At 47.2% G+C, this 17,627-nt stretch overlaps 1 protein-coding gene across 1 annotated transcript in view; it reads left to right on the top strand.

Annotated features, from left to right (window-relative positions):
* The window catches only part of LOC137563685 (F-actin-capping protein subunit alpha-2), a 61,786-nt gene that overhangs the window by 27,424 nt on the left and 16,735 nt on the right, over nucleotides 1–17,627 (top strand). Inside the window, exons 4-7 of the mRNA XM_068276435.1 lie at nucleotides 1,864–1,927; nucleotides 4,556–4,762; nucleotides 10,943–11,022; nucleotides 17,055–17,133. Of these exons, the coding sequence (XP_068132536.1) occupies nucleotides 1,864–1,927; nucleotides 4,556–4,762; nucleotides 10,943–11,022; nucleotides 17,055–17,133 (430 nt within the window). The remainder of the gene's footprint in view (nucleotides 1–1,863; nucleotides 1,928–4,555; nucleotides 4,763–10,942; nucleotides 11,023–17,054; nucleotides 17,134–17,627) is intronic.

Below are 17,627 nucleotides of genomic sequence, written 5' to 3'. Positions count from 1 at the left end.
TCCCACGGCGGTCTCGATGCAGCCCCCAGAACGCACTGGCGACAAATCCGACAGCCTGTGCAATATTTACTTTTTCGGGCTCCAGCGGGGGCGCTGCTGCGGCTCTTCTGACGGAGACAGTCGAAAATAGTCGATCTTCATCGGGTCTGCTCTACTGCACAGGAGACTTTCGCCTGCACAGTAGAGCGGCCCGACGGAGAGCAGCTATTTTTGCCTATCTCTGTGGGAAGAGCGGATACTACTCCTGCGCTGGAAGGTAAATATTTACATCGCCGCCGCCCCGGGAGGATTTTCTCCACTGCCGTCGGACCGAGGAGGAAGGGGGAAGCCTCAATAGGATCCGGAGGCTTCCCCCGCCCGAGGTGAGTAACCCCCCAGGGGAGGTTTTTTTTTCATTACAGATTTTCTTTAAAGCAGACCTGAACTCAGAACTTCATCTATGCTATAAAAGCTAGGTTCTCATATGCATACCCTATGATGCCCATACCTGCATGGGCATTGTTTTGAGGGCTGGAAAATGCTTATGGCAAGTTGTGTGAGTAAAGAACGCTATTTCAAAGAACATCGTTACCACATACTGTATATTTGATATGAAGTGGCTTTCAAATATAATTTGACCGCTAGTATTTGACCCTTTTTAAAGAGTCTGAAGCTAAATTAAAAATGGCTTTTAAGCTTATATTCAGCAGGGGCATGTTTAAACCTGCTAAAACGCCGCTATCCTGCGGCATAACGAGGTGTCTTTACCCTCCAAATCCCCCCTGCTACCTCCGGGGAGAGCTTCCGTGTGAGGCAGGGCTATGAGCTGCAGCCCTGCCTCACACGCGTCTATCAGCGGCAGGTCTCTGCCGTCGCTGAGGGGCGGGGGAGAGGTGGAGATCCGCCGCTGATAGACGCGTGTGAGGCGGGGCTGCAGCTCATAGCCCTGCCTCACACGGAAGCGCACAGGGGCAGCAAAATCCACTACCAAGTTGGTCGTGGATTTTGCAGGGGGGATTTGGGGGGGGTAAAGACCCCTAGTTATGCCGTGGGATAGCAGCGTTTTGGCAGGGGCAAACATGCCCCTGCTGAATATAAGCTTAAAAGCCATTTTAATTTGGCTTCAGACTGTCTTTAAGTCTATTCAGGGGGTCAGTTTAGTGAAAATACAGAGTCCGACCCGAATAAATAAAAGTAATTATCCATAAGGGCTCATTCACACTATGTGCTGCGCTGTCAGTTTTGACGCAACGCACATAGTGTACGATCCACATGGCAACATGAAAGTCCATAGACTTTCATGTTATCATTCACACTACAGGTGTGCGTTCCCATGCGTTACGATGTAACGCTTCTGGGGACATAAAATCGCACGACGCACACGTCTCCCGATGGGTACGGCTGCCGGTGCCTGCGCTCTAGCGCTCCCCGACGTACATTCCGTGCGTTGACCGTGCGATGGCAACGCAAGCACGAAATCGTGTTCGTGCTTGCGTTGTGTAGTGTGAATGAGCCCTCAGTGAACAGATATTTAAAGCACAGGCATTGCTGTTTTGTACCATGTAAGCATATCTGTGTGAACTGAAGTTTTACTGAAAGAGGAACCGAGCTAACAAAAACAAACAAACAAAACCCTTTGAATATATTGCACCCTCAGCATTGTAAAACAAAATCAGGCTACCACCATCACGCAGAAGCAAAATGCATGTGATTTTTCATAGTTTGCAACTCTGGGAGCCTCTTGAGGGGGGGGGGGGGGGGGGTGGACTATATTCTTTATAAAAGGCCATTAGTAATGACCATACATTTTATCTTGTATGCACTTTCATAAAATGTTACACTTGGGTGAATTGTGCTTGCTGAATTTTTTTTTCTTCTATCTAGTGCTTTTGCACAGTACAACTTGGATCAGTTCACACCTGTGAAAATTGATGGTTATGAAGATCAGGTATGTCTCTTTACCCGGATTTTCTTCCTCCTGCTTTTATCATACCTGTTCTAAAATATACCGAAAGTAAATGTGGTGTTGGAGTAGTATGCATTTAAAATTCATATTAATATGGCAAGTGGCAAAATTATACATTTGTTCTAATATACACAACAATTAAACAGCATACCAAAAGCACAATGCAAGCACACAAGAGATCTGTTCCAAGGCTTCAGTAACCTACCTGCAGGAGACATCATATTGACATCATAGCTACCCTCTTTCCCTGAAAATAAGTCCTACCCTGAAAATAAGCCCTAGCTGGAATTTTGAGCATGCTTGAAATATAAGCCCTACCCCGAAAATAAGCCCTAGCGGAAGTCAAAGAGGAGGAAGGATAGCCAGTAAGTGGGGACACAGTGGTGCAGTGCCAATCAAACACTGATCCTGTCATCCCAGGCACACAGCAAGGTTATAAGCTGTGTGCAGGGAAGACAGGGCAGGTGCCTGATCAGCACAGCAGCATACTTTCAAATCCAGGAACATCACAGTACAAAGGAACAGGAAATGTTCTGCTGAGAGACACTTCCTAATAGAAATATAAGACATCGCCTGAAAATAAGCCCTAGCACATCTTTTAGAGCAAAAATTAATTTAAGACAGTGTCTTATTTTCGGGGAAAGACGGTATTCAACATGGGTAAGTGTTTTTCATTCTGTTGATAATCTGACACAGGTGTCAGACTCCAGGCCTGGAGGGCCGGATCCATGGCAGTGATTAGGATGAACTGAGAAAGAGTGAAATCTTCTATTTGATGGACCACACCTTTCCTGATTCAGACCCATCAAAAAATGTGTGAGGACCTCGGCCCTCGAAGCACCAGTTTGACTTGTCTGATCTATGAGATTAGAGATGGTCAAAAGCAGTAACTCATTAAAGCGAACCTTAAGTCAACTAAAAAAAATGAGATGAACTCACCTGGCGAGTGATTGTTCGCGTTCCCAGCCTGTATATCGCCCCTATGCTGCTATTGCGGCCAGGAGGCCGCAATAGCAGCATAGGGGGCGATATACAGGCTGGGAACGCGAACAATCACGCGCGTTCTCATGCCTGTCGGCCGGTGACGGCCAAACCGGAAGTGCTCGCCGGCGGGTCCTGGGACATCGGAGCGGAGCTGCGAGGGCACCGATCGGCTGCTGGGGACTGAGGGAAGCCCCAGGTGAGTAAATCTCATTTTTTTAAGTTGACTTAAGGTTCGCTTTAAAGAGCACCTGTGCCTCAAAGGTGCCCAATTTTTCAGTTTAATTACCACTGTGTAATGCATGAGCATGTTTTAAGTGCCCCTTTTTAAGGGGGGTGGTGTTTCCTAGCCCCCCTCCCCCCCACTTTTTGTGCAGGTTCAGTGCTGTTTAAAAATAATTCGGCTGAATATTCCAGGGGTTGTTTGTTTTGGTGTGTGTGTGTGTGTGTGTGTGTGTGTGTGTGTGTGTGTGTGTGTGTGTGTGTGTGTGTGTGTTTTACTTTAAAAGAAAAAAAAAAACTTAAATTTTAAGAAATAAACATGTCAGATGCTGTGGTAGAGAGAAGCCTCTGTGTCCTCCAGAGGCTTCCCACTCCACCACCAATCTTGCGCTGGGACCCTCCGTAAGGGCCCATTCACACTAGAGTGTTTTGCCGGCGATTTCAGCAAAAGGCTCAAACTCTAGTGCTTTTGAAAGCGTGAGTATAATAAAACCCTATGGGCCCGTTCTTACTTGGGCGATTTGCGCTAATTGCTGCAAATCGCCCAACAATGCAAAACCATAGCCTGCACAATTTTCAGACGATTTCCCGGCGATCGCGTTTCAGTGCTATAGAAGCGCTAAACGCGATCGCAGAAAAATAACAGCTAAGTGTGAATGGGCCCTAAGTTTGTGGCCACGCTCCCATCTAATAAAGGTGTGCAGCTGCGCAGGCTGCCTTTGCAGTAGCTTGGAGTCACTTGGGCTTGGTGGAAACTGCTGAGCAGCTTTGTTCTACTGTGCAGACATGGGGTGCAGTGCGGCTGTACTTGTTCATGGTGGGGTAAGTATCTAAATGGGGCACTTCCCTCAGCAGTGTGACAGTGTACCCTAAGCGAATAAAAGATTGGGGGGAGGGGGTAGTTGTACTGGAAACCCAAGAATCCTTTCCCAACATGACTTGGATAGTTCTACCTCTTATGTGATGCTCAGCAGGGATTACGTCTTAAAGGAAACCAGAGATGGTTCTCTAGCTTTTATTTATATTACCTGGGGCTTCCTCCAGCCCCATGAGCACCGGGACCTCTCACCGTCCTCCTTGGCCCTTCCATTCTGCCGCTATGACTCCTGGTAATCCGGGCAGTTGTGGCCTTCTGCGCATGCACGGATTACTGTGAGTCGTATCGCCAGAACGGAGCGGTTGAAGATGACGAGGGAAGCCCCGGTGCTCATGGGGCTGGAGGAACCAGGTAAGTACAAATTGGTACACTTTAAAAACACAATCCCTGGTCTAAAGGGAAAGTTTGCCAGTTAGAAAAGAGTAATATTGGACTTTGTTTTGAGGTGCCTTTGCAGATTCTTTTACAAGATAAAACAAATTGCTAGTAGATCTTGTATATCTCTCTCACCCACCCACCCCTTCTTTTAGGTATTAATAACAGAGCATGGAGACCTTGGAAATGGGAGGTTTTTGGATCCAAAGAACAAGATTTCTTTCAAGTTTGATCACTTGAGAAAGGAGGCTAGCGACCCTAGGCCACATGAGGGAGAAAATGCCATAGAATCCTGGAGGAATGTTGTGGATGCTGCAGTGAAGTCCTACGCGAAAGATCACTATCCAAATGGAGTTTCTACTGTAAGTTAAACTGGCTTGCTGCATTCCTGACTGTGACCTTTTCTTAAGAAGTTAAGGCTAGATGCACACTAAACTGAATGCACAACGGGGTATTAACAGTGTATCTTGAGCGGAAATGCTGTGCCCTGTCGCAGCGGCCAGCTATATATTTGCACCAGCCGTTCTAGGCCTCTGTGCTGCTGACTGGCTCTGGGACAAGCGCTGGTAAGCTCAAAGCCTCGGCAGAAACAAGGGCTACTATTGGATAGCTCAATGTGAATCCTACCTAGCAACAGGGAGATCTCTCATGGTCCACCACTGAACCAATGAGAATCCTCCTTGGTGCCATTGGGAATTCTCATTTTATCTTTTGCAATGCACGATAGTTCTAAGGTTGTGCCCAGACTTCAAAACTGGTGCTTGTTCAGAGCCCAGTAGCACTCAATGGTGACCCGAATGGTGACAGAAGACTGGTGAGAAGATCCGGAACAGAGGCGGAAAACAGCCTTGTGAGAACTAACACTGTATGTTACCTTAAAGCGGACCCAAACCAAACATTTTTTTAATTCAAAATATTTAGTTGCACCATTCTGACACATACAAAGATAAATAAACACTCCTTCAAGCCTATGAGCATTTCAGTGCATGCTTTTCACCCTCCTCTTTGCATAACTAGGGTTATACAGGTGGCAGCCATTAGCAATTCCTCCTTTACTGGACACCATTTACTCCAGCATTTTGCCGGATTCTGTCCCGGCAATTTTGAAAGGAAGGGAGGGGTTTCTCTAATAAATGTAAAATATTTTATATTTGTCATCATGCAGCTGAAAAAAAGGCTGCTATTTATTATTATAATTTAGAAAATAGATTTCATTTCTGAAATCTTGTATTTTTAATTTGGGTCTACTTTAACCTCCCTGACGTTCAATAGTGATCTGCTTAATTTTCTTAACCCTTTTTTCTTTTCCTGTAACTTGCCAAAATGTGTCAAGCAAGGGTCTAGTATACAGTGCAGGAGAGTATTGATGTGCATGCAAGTTTTGCATATTTTATATTGACGTGTATAACCGTTGATACCGCCAGGGAGGTTAAAGGACACCTAAGGTGAAAATAAATTCATGAAATAAACAATTGTACCTATTAGGCCTGAACGATATATCGTCTGGGGACCGAAATCGTGATCACGGAAATGACGATTCCGTGATCGTCAAAGTGCCGATTTTCACATGTCACTCTGCAAGTGCAACCAGTCTGTGTTCTCCCAGTGTGCGGAGCTCGCCGCTCCGTACAGCGGCGGCTTTCATTTGCGTCAGCGGCTCACGCTCTCCTAACGTACTTCCTCCTAATGTGCAGGCTCTCACTTTCAGTGGCCTCTAACTCCGCCTAGCGCCTATGTCACAGCTGGGCGGGCGGCAGAGTCTGCCCACATGCTTATCAGGCTGTCAATCAGGTGCTTGGCCACAGGCTCTCTTCTACACTCAGCGGCAGCTCACTCCGCCTAGCGCCTGTTACGTCACAGTTGGGCGGGCAGCAGACTCCTCCCGCATGTCTGTGTCAGGTTGTGAATCAAGAGCTTGGCCAGTGGCCTCAAAGGCCGATTATCAAGCCTGCTTACGTAGGATTTACAGCTCCGCCTCCTTTGCACAGAAGAAGGCTGGAGGAGAGTCAGTGTGCCAGCGTCACTGATGACTGTGGTGATCAGCAGTTAAGTTCTGCATACTGAAAAGTTGCTGTAGTCTGCTGCTGGGCATGCTGCTGCTGTGTGCATTTGTGCAAAGAAGCCGAGTGGGATCACTTAATCCTAAACAGACTGGCTGAAGCTTCACTAACACAGTGCAGAGTCAGACTCTTAGAGAGTTTTAGTGAATTTAGTGCTAAAGCTTGATTTGGAAAAAAAATATCGTGAATTGAATCGAAATCGCAATTTTTGACAAAAATCGTGCAATTCAATCTTTTCCTAAAATCGTTCAGGCCTAGTACCTATCCTCCTTCTCCTAAAAATGACTTTATAAGATATTCCACAGTTTTTTATTTTACATTTGAAGTTTTTTTTATTTTTTTTATTTTGCTCAATGACCTATTCATTGAAGTATGCCAGAGGTAAAATCTATGAACTATTGACCCCTTTTATCTCTTTCCTGCTCTCAGAAGCCATTTTCTGCTAGGAAAGTGTTTTAAAGTTGTAATTTCTTATCAGTGAGAGTCAGTAGTGAGAGTCACACTGTAGTCTGACTCAGTCCTGACTCTGCCACTTACAAACCTGATGTTTAACTCTTTCAGGCAGAGAAAGGAAAAAGGAACACAACATAGTTATGTGTGCTAGGCACTGTACATACACATGTCTACCTCATGTCTCCTCGGATATCCTTTAACTGCCTAAAAACTGCTTTACGCCGATTGGCGTGCAGCGCGGCAGCCCCAGGACCACTCCATGCCAATTGATGTGAATGGCTGGGGGTGGAGATTGCAGGGGATCGCGCGCTTATCCCGCTGGAATGACGGAGTGGAGCTCCGTCATCAGCCTCCGACTGTTAGATGCCGTCTAATAACACTGTACAGTGCTGCGCTCTAAGGCACGTGTGACACGGCTGTCCCCCTGGGAGGCATAAAAGTGATCCGCTGTCATAGGCTGAAGCCTATGACAGCCGATCATGCTGATTGGCTGGCGGGGGAGGGAGGACTAACCTCCCTGGCGTTCTGATTGGGAATGTTTTTTTTTTTTGTTTGTTTTCTTCCTTTCATTCAGCTAGCCTAGCGCTAGCTACATGATGCGCCCCTCCCACCCCTCCGATCGCCGCTGACGCCTATGCCCGTCAGAAAATCCCATTCTGAACGGGATTTCCTCTAGGGCTTCCCTGTATGCTAGAGGTGGGCGTGGTTATGCACGCTCACAAGGAAAAATAATCTGTATCGGGATGAGCAGCACAATACTATGCGAAGCATGCATGCAGCACTGGAGAACCCCAAACTCCATAAGAAATATATAAATACAGAGAGGCTGCAGCACACAACATGAAAATCAGTGACAGGCTCTTGATTACGCTTTAACGCATTTAATCTCACCAACTGCGCCAAAATGTCCCCAATCTGGTAATTGTGTGTGTGTGTGTGTGTGTGTGTGTGTGTGTGTACGTACATACGTAATATGTTGACGCTTTATAAATAAAATTATATATTAAACAAGGCAGGAGGGATCAGGCCCCACCAACAGAAAGCTTTGTTAGTGGGCAGAAAAAGGGGGGGGGGGGGGAATCACTTGTGTGCTGAGTTGTACGGCCCTGCAGCGAGTCCTTAAAGCTGCAGGGGCCTATTTTGTAAAAAATGGCCTGGTCACTAGGGAGGTTTAAGACTGCGGTTAAGGCTTGCACTGATCCCGTAAGCATCCACAGCGTGTGCAGTCTCAAAAAAATGCCAGTAGGGGATAGTTTGTTCTGCTCCCCCCTCCCGTTCCACTTTAAGTGGCAAGTGTAAATGGATCCTTAGTCAAATTTGTAAAATGAAATTTATTTTTTCTTTAGCTTCAACCACTTCTGTCTAACCACACTGAACTGTGCCAGATAAGGGACTTAATCTGTACTGCTTGATGCACTGCATATTAACTAGCAATGGTGCAAGTGCTGGAAGGTGATAATTACATTTTTCTGATCCATTATTGATCAGGAAAATGTCAGTCATTCAAACACAGGCACATGGTATATTGGGTAGTGTATGCCTAGCTTAAAGTGAACCAGATACGAAGCACCCTCATGTATTTACCATATATATCAGTGGGAACATTCGCAAAAACACCTACCCTGCTCTATGCTTAATCCTTCACCGCTCAGCCTGCTTATCAGCCCCGATAAAATCCCTGACTGAGCATTCAGTCTGACTTTGCTCAGGAATCATTATAGCAGAGCCAAAAGGGGGCAGGCTTGGGCTTGAAGACATCAGAGAAGACAGACTCCGCTATAATGATTCCTGAGCAAAGCCAATCTGAATACTCAGTCAGGGATTTTATCAGTCCTGATAACAAGCAGACTGAGCAGTGAAGGATGAAGCCGAGAGCAGGGTATGTGTTTTCTCTAATGTTCCCACTGATATACATGGTAAATACATGAGGGTGCTTCGTCTCTGGTTCACTTTAAGATATGTAATAGTGATGAAGCTGAATTGATATATTGTGAACTTTGTATATCAAACCTTCCTTGATCCACTTCTAGTATTCCTCTGTAGGTCATTGACTGTTTTATAATGAGGAATACCAGTATATACATAGTTACATAGTTATTTTGGCTGAAAAAAGACATACGTCCATCGAGTTCAACCAGTACAAAGTACAACTCCAGCCCGTCCCCCACATACCCCTGTTGATCCAGAGGAAGGCGAAAAAACCCCCACCAGGCATGGTCCAATTAGCCCCAAATGGGAAAAATTCCTTCCTGACTCCAGATGGCAATCAGATAAAATCCCTGGATCAACATCATTAGGCATAACCTAGTAATTGTAGCCATGGATGTCTTTCAACGCAAGGAAAGCATCTAAGCCCCCTTTAAATGCAGGTATAGAGTTTGCCATAACGACTTCCTGTGGCAATGCATTCCACATCTTAACCACTCTTACTGTAAAAAACCCTTTCCTAAATAAATGGCTAAAACGTTTTTCCTCCATGCGCAGCTCATGTCCTCTAGTCCTTTGAGAAGGCCTAGGGACAAAAAGCTCATCCGCCAAGCTATTATATTGCCCTCTAATGTATTTATACATGTTAATTAGATCTCCTCTAAGGCGTCTTTTCTCTAGACTAAATAAACCCAGTTTATCTAACCTTTCTTGGTAAGCGAGACCTTCCATCCCACGTATCAATTTTGTAGCTCGTCTCTGCACCTGCTCTAAAACTGCAATATCTTTTTTGTAATGTGGTGCCCAGAACTGAATTCCATATTCCAGATGTGGCCTTACTAGAGAGTTAAACAGGGGCAATATTATGCTCGCATCTCGAGTTTTTATTTCCCTTTTAATGCATCCCAAAATTTTGTTCGCTTTAGCTGCAGCGGCTTGGCATTGAGTACGATTATTTAACTTGTTGTCGATGAGTACTCCTAAGTCCTTCTCCAAGTTTGATGTTCCCAACTGTATCCCATTTATTTTGTATGGTGCTAGACCATTGGTACGACCAAAATGCATGACTTTACATTTGTCAACATTGAATTTCATCTGCCATGTATGTGCCCATATAGCCATCCTATCCAGATCCTGTTGCAATATGACACTATCTTCCTGAGAGTTGATGATTCTGCACGATTTTGTATCATCTGCAAAAATAGCAACATTGCTCACTACTGCATCTACTAGGTCATTAATAAATAAATTGAAGAGCACTGGACCCAGTACAGACCCCTGTGGGACCCCACTGCTAACAGTCTCCCATTTTGAGTACGATCCATTGACCACAACTCTTTGTTTTCTGTCCATTAGCCAGTTCCCTATCAATGCACACAAACTCCTTCCCAGTCCTTGCATCCTCAACTTTTGCACCAGACTTCTGTGGGGAACAGTGTCGAAGGCCTTTGCAAAGTCCAAGTATATCACAGCTACAGCATTCCCAATATCCATATTAGCATTCACTACCTCATAAAAGCTGAGCATGTTAGTCAAACAGGACCTGTCTTTAGTAAACCCATGTTGATGCTGAGAAATAAGATTATTTTCTACTATGAAGTCATGTATAGTATCTCTTAGTAACCCCTCAAATAGTTTGCATACAACTGATGTTAAGCTTACAGGTCTATAATTTCCTGGATCAGATTTTTTGCCCTTCTTAAATAATGGGAAAACGTGGGCTGTACGCCAATCCACTGGGACTCTGCTAGTTGCAAGAGAGTCACAAAAGATAAGATAAAGGGGCTTAGCTATAACTGAACTTAATTCTCTTAGGACCCGAGGATGCATGCCATCCGGGCCAGGTGCCTTGTCTATTTTTAATTTTAGTCTTGCCTTTACTTCTTCCTGCGTTAAGTATTTAATATTACAGTTAGAAGATTGAGACTCTTTTGCCTCTGTAATTTGCAACAGTGCTGTTTCCTTTGTGAAGACAGAAGCAAAGAAAGCTAATGGTTTCACAAATCTGAGTTCATTGTGCATGAAAATTCAACTTCACTTTTTTTTCTTAGTGTGCGTTTTTACATTTGTCAGGATAACTACATTTTTGTTTTTCTAATTTAGGTATATGGAAAAACAATTGATGGACAGCAAACCATAATTGCATGCATTGAGAGTCATCAGTTTCAAGCTAAAAACTTTTGGTGAGTTTAGAAGTTCGGAGATTCAGATTACATTGGATTGTACTGTAGCTTGCTCTAATTATTATGATAGTGTATGGTAACCGACTTCTTCAAGGGGAATTGTTTCTTATGCTGTCAGCTTTAAAACGGCTAATACATTACCAGATTTTTCATACTATAAGACGCACTTTCTTTTCTCCTTCAAAAGTGGTGGGGGAAAAGTCAGTGAGTCTTATAGTGTTCATGTATGTTAAGGTTTTCCCCCACAAGCAAATAAGTGCAGCTGAAATTTTTGTGTCCCTCCGCGCTCCTCCTCCTCAGTCTTGTCTTCTGACTCGGCCACTCTTTCCAGCTGCGCACTATGCTGCTGCGAGTGCTGAAGCCTCCTGCATTCCGGGGATCGTGCTGCAAATGCCTCTCTCCTTCTCTGCTCTGATGCAGTCACAGGGATCGTGCTGCAAATGCCTCTCTGCTCTGATGTGGTGCCGGGGATCGTGCTGCAAATGCCTCTCTCCTCCTCTGACCTGATGCAGTGCCGGGGATCGTGCTGCAAATGCCTCTCTCCTCCTCTGATCTGATGTGGTGCCAGGGATCGTGCTGCAAATGCCTCTCTTCCTCCGATCTGATGCAGTCCCGGGGATCGTGCTGCAAATGCCTCTCTCCTCCTCTGATCTGATGCAGTGCCGAGGATCGTGCTGCAAATACCTCTCTGCTCTGATGCGGTGCCGGGGATCGTGCTGCAAATGCCTCTCTCCTCCTCTGATCTGATGCAGTCCCGGGGATCGTGCTGCAAATGCCTCTCTGCTCTGATGCGGTGCCGGGGATCGTGCTGCAAATGCCTCTCTCCTCCTCTGATCTGATGCAGTCCCGGGGATCGTGCTGCAAATGCCTCTCTGCTCTGATGCGGTGCCGGGGATCGTGCTGCAAATGCCTCTCTCCTCCTCTGACCTGATGCGGTGCCGGGGATCGTGCTGCAAATGCCTCTCTCTTCCTCCGATCTGATGCAGTGCCAGGGATCGTGCTGCAAATGCTTCTCTCCTCCTCTGATCTGATGCGGTGCCGGGGATCGTGCTGCAAATGCCTCTCTCCTCTGATCTGATGCGGTGCCAGGGATCGTGCTGCAAATGCCTCTCTCCTCCTCTGATCTGATGCGGTGCAGGGGATCGTGCTGCAAATGCCTCTCTCCTCCTCTGATCTGATGCGGTGCCGGGGATCGTGCTGCAAATACTTCTCTCCTCCTCTGATCTGATGCGGTGCAGGGGATCGTGCTGCAAATGCTTCTCTCCTCCTCTGCTCTGATACAGCCCTGTATTCGTGCTGCACACAGGTGTCCTTCTAGTACTTCCTCCACGCTACAGTCATTCAAGAGACTCTGAAGTGAGAATAAATCTCGCTTCAGAGCTTATATTCAGCAGGGGCATGTGCCCCTGCTAAAATGCCGCTATTCTGCGGCTGAACGGGGGTCCCTTACCCCCCCAATCCCCCCTTGCAAAATCTACGACCAACTTGGTCGTAGATTTTCCTGCTCTTGAGGCAGGGCTAACTGCTGCAGCCCGGCCTCTCAGCCCCGTCTATCAGCGGCGCATCGCCGCCTCTCCCCCACCCCTCTCAGTGAAGGAAGGCAAAGGGGCGGGGGAGAGGCGGAGATACGCGCTGATAGACTCGTGTGAGGCAGGGCTGCGTGCATTAGCCCTGCCTCAAACTGGAAGAGATCCCCGTAAGTAGACGAGGGGATTTGGTGGGTAAGGGACCCCCGTTCAGCCGCGGGATAGCGGCGGTTTAGCAGGGGCACACATGCCACTGCTGAATTTAAGGGCTGAAGCGAGTTTTATACTCGCATCAGTATCTCCTTCAGTTAAAAACCTCTACTTACGCAGCTCTTTGCCTTGTTTACTACAGGCCACCATACTGAATCCTGTGGGGACATGGCTATAGTGTGGAGGAAGTACAATGTATGCCTGTGCAGCATGGGACGATGCTGCATCAGATTGCAGGAGACAGACATTTGCAGCACAATCTCTCGGCACATAGGCTTCAGCACACTCGTGCTGCAAATGCCTCTCTCCTCCTGATCTGATGTGGTGCCGGGGATCGTGCTGCAAATGCCTCTCTCCTCCTGATCTGATTCGGTGCCGAGGATCGTGCTGCAAATGCCTCTCTGATGCGGTGCCGGGGATCGTGCTGCAAATGCCTCTCTCCTCCTCTGATCTGATGCAGTCCTGGGGATCGTGCTGCAAATGCCTCTCTCCTCCTCCGATCTGATGCAGTCCCGGGGATCGTGCTGCAAAAATGCATCTCTCCTCCTCTGATCTGATGCAGTGCCGAGGATCATGCTGCAAATTCCTCTCTGCTTCTCTGCTCTAATGCGGTGTCGGGGATCGTGCTGCAAATGCCTCTCTGCTCTGATGCGGTCCCAGGGATCGTGCTGCAAATGCCTCTCTCCTCCTGATCTGATGCGGTGCCGGATCGTGCTGCAAATGCCTCTCTCCTCCTCTGATCTGATGCGGTGCCGGGGATCGTGCTGCAAATGCCTCTCTGCTCTGATGCAGTGTCGGGAATCGTGCTGCAAATGCCTCTCCTCCTCTGATCTGATGCGGTGCCGGGGATCGTGCTGCAAATGCCTCTGCTCTGATGCGGTGCCGGGGATCGTGCTGCAAATGTCTCTCTACTCCTTTGATCTGATGCAGTGCCGGGGATCGTGCTGCAAATGCCTCTCTCCTCCTTTGATCTGATGCGGTGCCGGGGATCGTGCTGCAAATGCCTCTCTGCTCTGATGCGGTGCCGGGGATCGTGCTGCAAATGCCTCTCTCCTCCTCTGCTTTGATGCGGTGCCGGGGATTGTGCTGCAAATGCCTCTCTCCTCCTCTGATATGATGCGGTCCCAGGGATCGTGCTGCAAATGCCTCTCTCCTCCTCTTCTCTGATGCGGTGCCGAGGATCGTGCTGCAAATGCCTCTCTGCTCTGATGCGGTGCCGGGGATCGTGCTGCAAATGCCTCTCTCCTCCTGTGCTTTGATGCGGTGCCTGGGATCGTGCTGCAAATGCCTCTCTCCTCCTCTGATCTGATGCAGTGCCGAGGATCGTGCTGCAAATGCCTCTCTCCTTCTCTGCTCTAATGCGGTGCCGGGGATCGTGCTGCAAATGCCTCTCTCCTCCTCTGATCTGATGCGATCCCAGGGATCGTGCTGCAAATGCCTCTCTCCTCCTCTGATCTGATGCGGTGCCAGGGATCGTGCTGCAAATGCCTCTGCTCTGATGCGGTGCCGGGGATCGTGCTGCAAATGCCTCTCTCCTCCTCTGATCTGATGCGGTCCCAGGGATCGTGCTGCAAATGCCTCTCTCCTCCTCTGATCTGATGCGGTGCCAGGGATCGTGCTGCAAATGCCTCTGCTCTGATGCGGTGCCGGGGATCGTGCTGCAAATGCCTCTGCTCTGATGCGGTGCCGGGGATCGTGCTGCAAATGCCTCTCTCCTCCTCTGCTCTGATGCGGTGCCAGGGATCGTGCTGCACATGCCTCTCTCCTCCTCTGATCTGATGCGGTGCCAGGGATCGTGCTGCACATGCCTCTCTCCTCCTCTGCTCTGATGCGGTCCCAGGGATCGTGCTGCAAATGCCTCTCTCCTCCTCTGATCTGATGCGGTGCCAGGGATCGTGCTGCAAATGCCTCTGCTCTGATGCGGTGCCGGGGATCGTGCTGCAAATGCCTCTGCTCTGATGCGGTGCCGGGGATCGTGCTGCAAATGCCTCTCTCCTCCTCTGCTCTGATGCGGTGCCAGGGATCGCGCTGCACATGCCTCTCTCCTCCTCTGCTCTGATGCGGTGCCGAGGATCGTGCTGCAAATGCCTCTCTCCTCCTGTGCTCTGATGCGGTGGCGGGGATCGTGCTGCAAATGCCTCTCTCCTCCTCTGCTTTGATGCGGTGCCGGGGATCGTGCTTCAAATGCCTCTCTCCTCCTCTGCTCTGATGCGGTGCCGGGGATCGTGCTGCAAATGCCTCTCTCCTCCTCTGCTCTGCGGTGCCGGGGATCGTGCTGCAAATGCCCCTCTCCTCCTCTGCTCTGATGCGGTGCCGGGGATCATGCTGCAAATGCTTCTCTGCTCTGATGCGGTGCCGGGGATCGTGCTGCACATGCCTCTCTCCTCCTCTGCTCTGATGCGGTGCCGGGGATCATGCTGCAAATGCTTCTCTGCTCTGATGCGGTGCCGGGGATCGTGCTGCACATGCCTCTCTCCTCCTCTGCTCTGATGCGGTGCCGGGGATCATGCTGCAAATGCTTCTCTGCTCTGATACAACCCTGTATTCGTGCTGCATTCGTGCATCCTTCTAGTATTTCCTCCACGCTACAGTCATTCAGTCAAAAACCTCTACACACGCAGCTCTTTGCCTTGTTTACTACAGGCCGCCACCATACTGAATCCTGTGGGGACATGGCTATAGTGTGGAGGAAATACAATGTATGCCTGTGCAGCATGGGACGATGCTGCATCAGATTGCAGGAGACAGACATTTGCAGCACAATCTCTTGGCACAGAGGCTTCAGCACACTCAGTGATATCTGATTACACTGAAGTTGCCAACAGGAGAGACCACGTGGAGTGGTAAGAGCAGGGCTTAGATGGTTTAGTGCTTCCAGTTTATTGCAGTGTTTCCTCTGAGCTCTGGCCAGGGACATTAGACTATAATTAGAGGGAGATCAATGCAGTCCACAAGATGTCCCTGCACCATGGACGCACCCAGGTTTAAGTTATCAGCTTAAACCTGCCAATTTTACTGCATTGCTTCTATATTTATACAGTAAATTTTATAATGTATCCAGTGATTACTTCTCAGCTCTTTGTGCTTCTGCTATGTGTGCAGTCAGTTTCAGCACTGGCAGGAATATATACTAATTGTAGCTGAGAAAATGCAAACAAAAGAGGTTATCACCTCTTGGATGCTGCAGGAAGATTTCCACTGAAGAAAAAAACACAATAAAGCAACGTGGTATGAAACGTAACATTTCATCTGTGTTTTCAAACTTTAAACACAGCATAAAACAAATATACTGCTATAAAGTCACTGGAAGGCAGAGTTTCACATTATTGAAGCTGGTTGTAGTTGCTGAGCAAACCAGATTTATTTATTTATTTTTGTATTTATTTTTTGTTTTGTTTTAGAATGTGAAGGGTTTAGAGAGGTGTTTTCAAAATTGCAGGCTGTGCTGGGTTTTGGATATGTATAGCTTGTTTTGTTTTAAACCTAAGAAAATACTAACACTACATAACATTTTTACTAAATGTTCAGAAGGTTAGAGAAATCTGACCACAAACTATTGTAATTCCCTGATTATGGTGATGACATTTCCTTTTCTAAGGCATGTCAAAAAAAACTTGTAATTTCCCTTTTGGTATTTGACATTTCCTGTTTGATTGGACATGCCTGTTCTGTGCCCAGTTGATTCCACTATTGCTGCAGGCAGTACAAAGCTAGCTGCTGCAGCAGTGGTGCATGTGGTGGACCAGGTAAATGATCAGCATCTGGAAGATGCAAATATTACACCTGATGTAAAGGGTATGCCTAGCTTGAGATGGAGAAATATGCCTTTAAAGGACTTATTCACGCCATCAGGAGCATACTGTGCCTGCGCAGTACGCTCCTGGTGACATGCGCACGTGCAGAAGACTCTGACCCATCCGGGGGGTTGCAATCTTCAGCGGGCTGCCAGAGGAGATAGGAGAAGATCGGAGATGCTGCATGGTCCCCAAATGATTTCTATGAGCTGGAAGAAGCCCTCTAGGTAAGTAGAACCAGGTTTTATTTTATTTTTTTTGGTCCCCTTGAGTCCTTTAAATTGTAAGACCATTATTATTTTCTAATAAGTGATGCAATGTCTGTGGGGAACAGTGCTGTACCATACCATTGTTTCCAATAATGACCATACTACTGTGGTTTTCCATTTGTTGTTCAACTCTTACAATGCAATTTTGAAAAATGGAGTTTAGCATACAAACTTATAAAATCTAATTTGTGTAGGGTGTTAACATTTTAAGCTAATCTGAAGCTGTTTTACAGGAATGGACGCTGGAGGTCAGAGTGGAAATTTACAATAACACAGTCTACGACGAAGGTGGTGGGCATTCTCAAAATTCAGGTGCTAACCTTTGATCTTTATCTGGCGAGACTAAAATATATAATGCATTATCTGCAGGCTTAAATGTACTTTTTTTGACATCCTATTAAAAATCTGGCTTAAATGTTGTTTGATGGCTGCCTGCCATCAGGTGACTGGTCTTAGTTTGTAGTTTTTATTATTATTATTATTATATATTTAGTATTTATATAGCGCCAACATCTTGCGCAGTGCTGTACAGAGTATATTGTCTTCTCACTTAACTGTCCCTCAGAGGGGCTCACAATCTAATCCCTACCATAGTCTTATATCTATGTATAAATTGTGTAGTGTATGTATCATAGTCTAGGGTCAATTTAGGAGGAAGCCAATTAACTTATCTGTATGTTTTTGGGATGTGGGAGGAAACCGGAGTACACGGGGAAACCCACACAGACACGGGGAGAACATACAAACTCCTTGCAGATGTTGACCTGGCTGAGATTCAAAACAGGGTCCCAGTGCTGCAAGGCGAG

The sequence above is a fragment of the Hyperolius riggenbachi genome, chromosome 3 (genome assembly GCF_040937935.1).
Source record: "Hyperolius riggenbachi isolate aHypRig1 chromosome 3, aHypRig1.pri, whole genome shotgun sequence".
Classification (NCBI taxonomy): Eukaryota; Metazoa; Chordata; class Amphibia; order Anura; family Hyperoliidae; genus Hyperolius; species Hyperolius riggenbachi.
The sequence above is the reverse complement of the archived record's forward strand: the minus strand, read 5'-3'. Positions and strand labels throughout refer to the sequence as shown.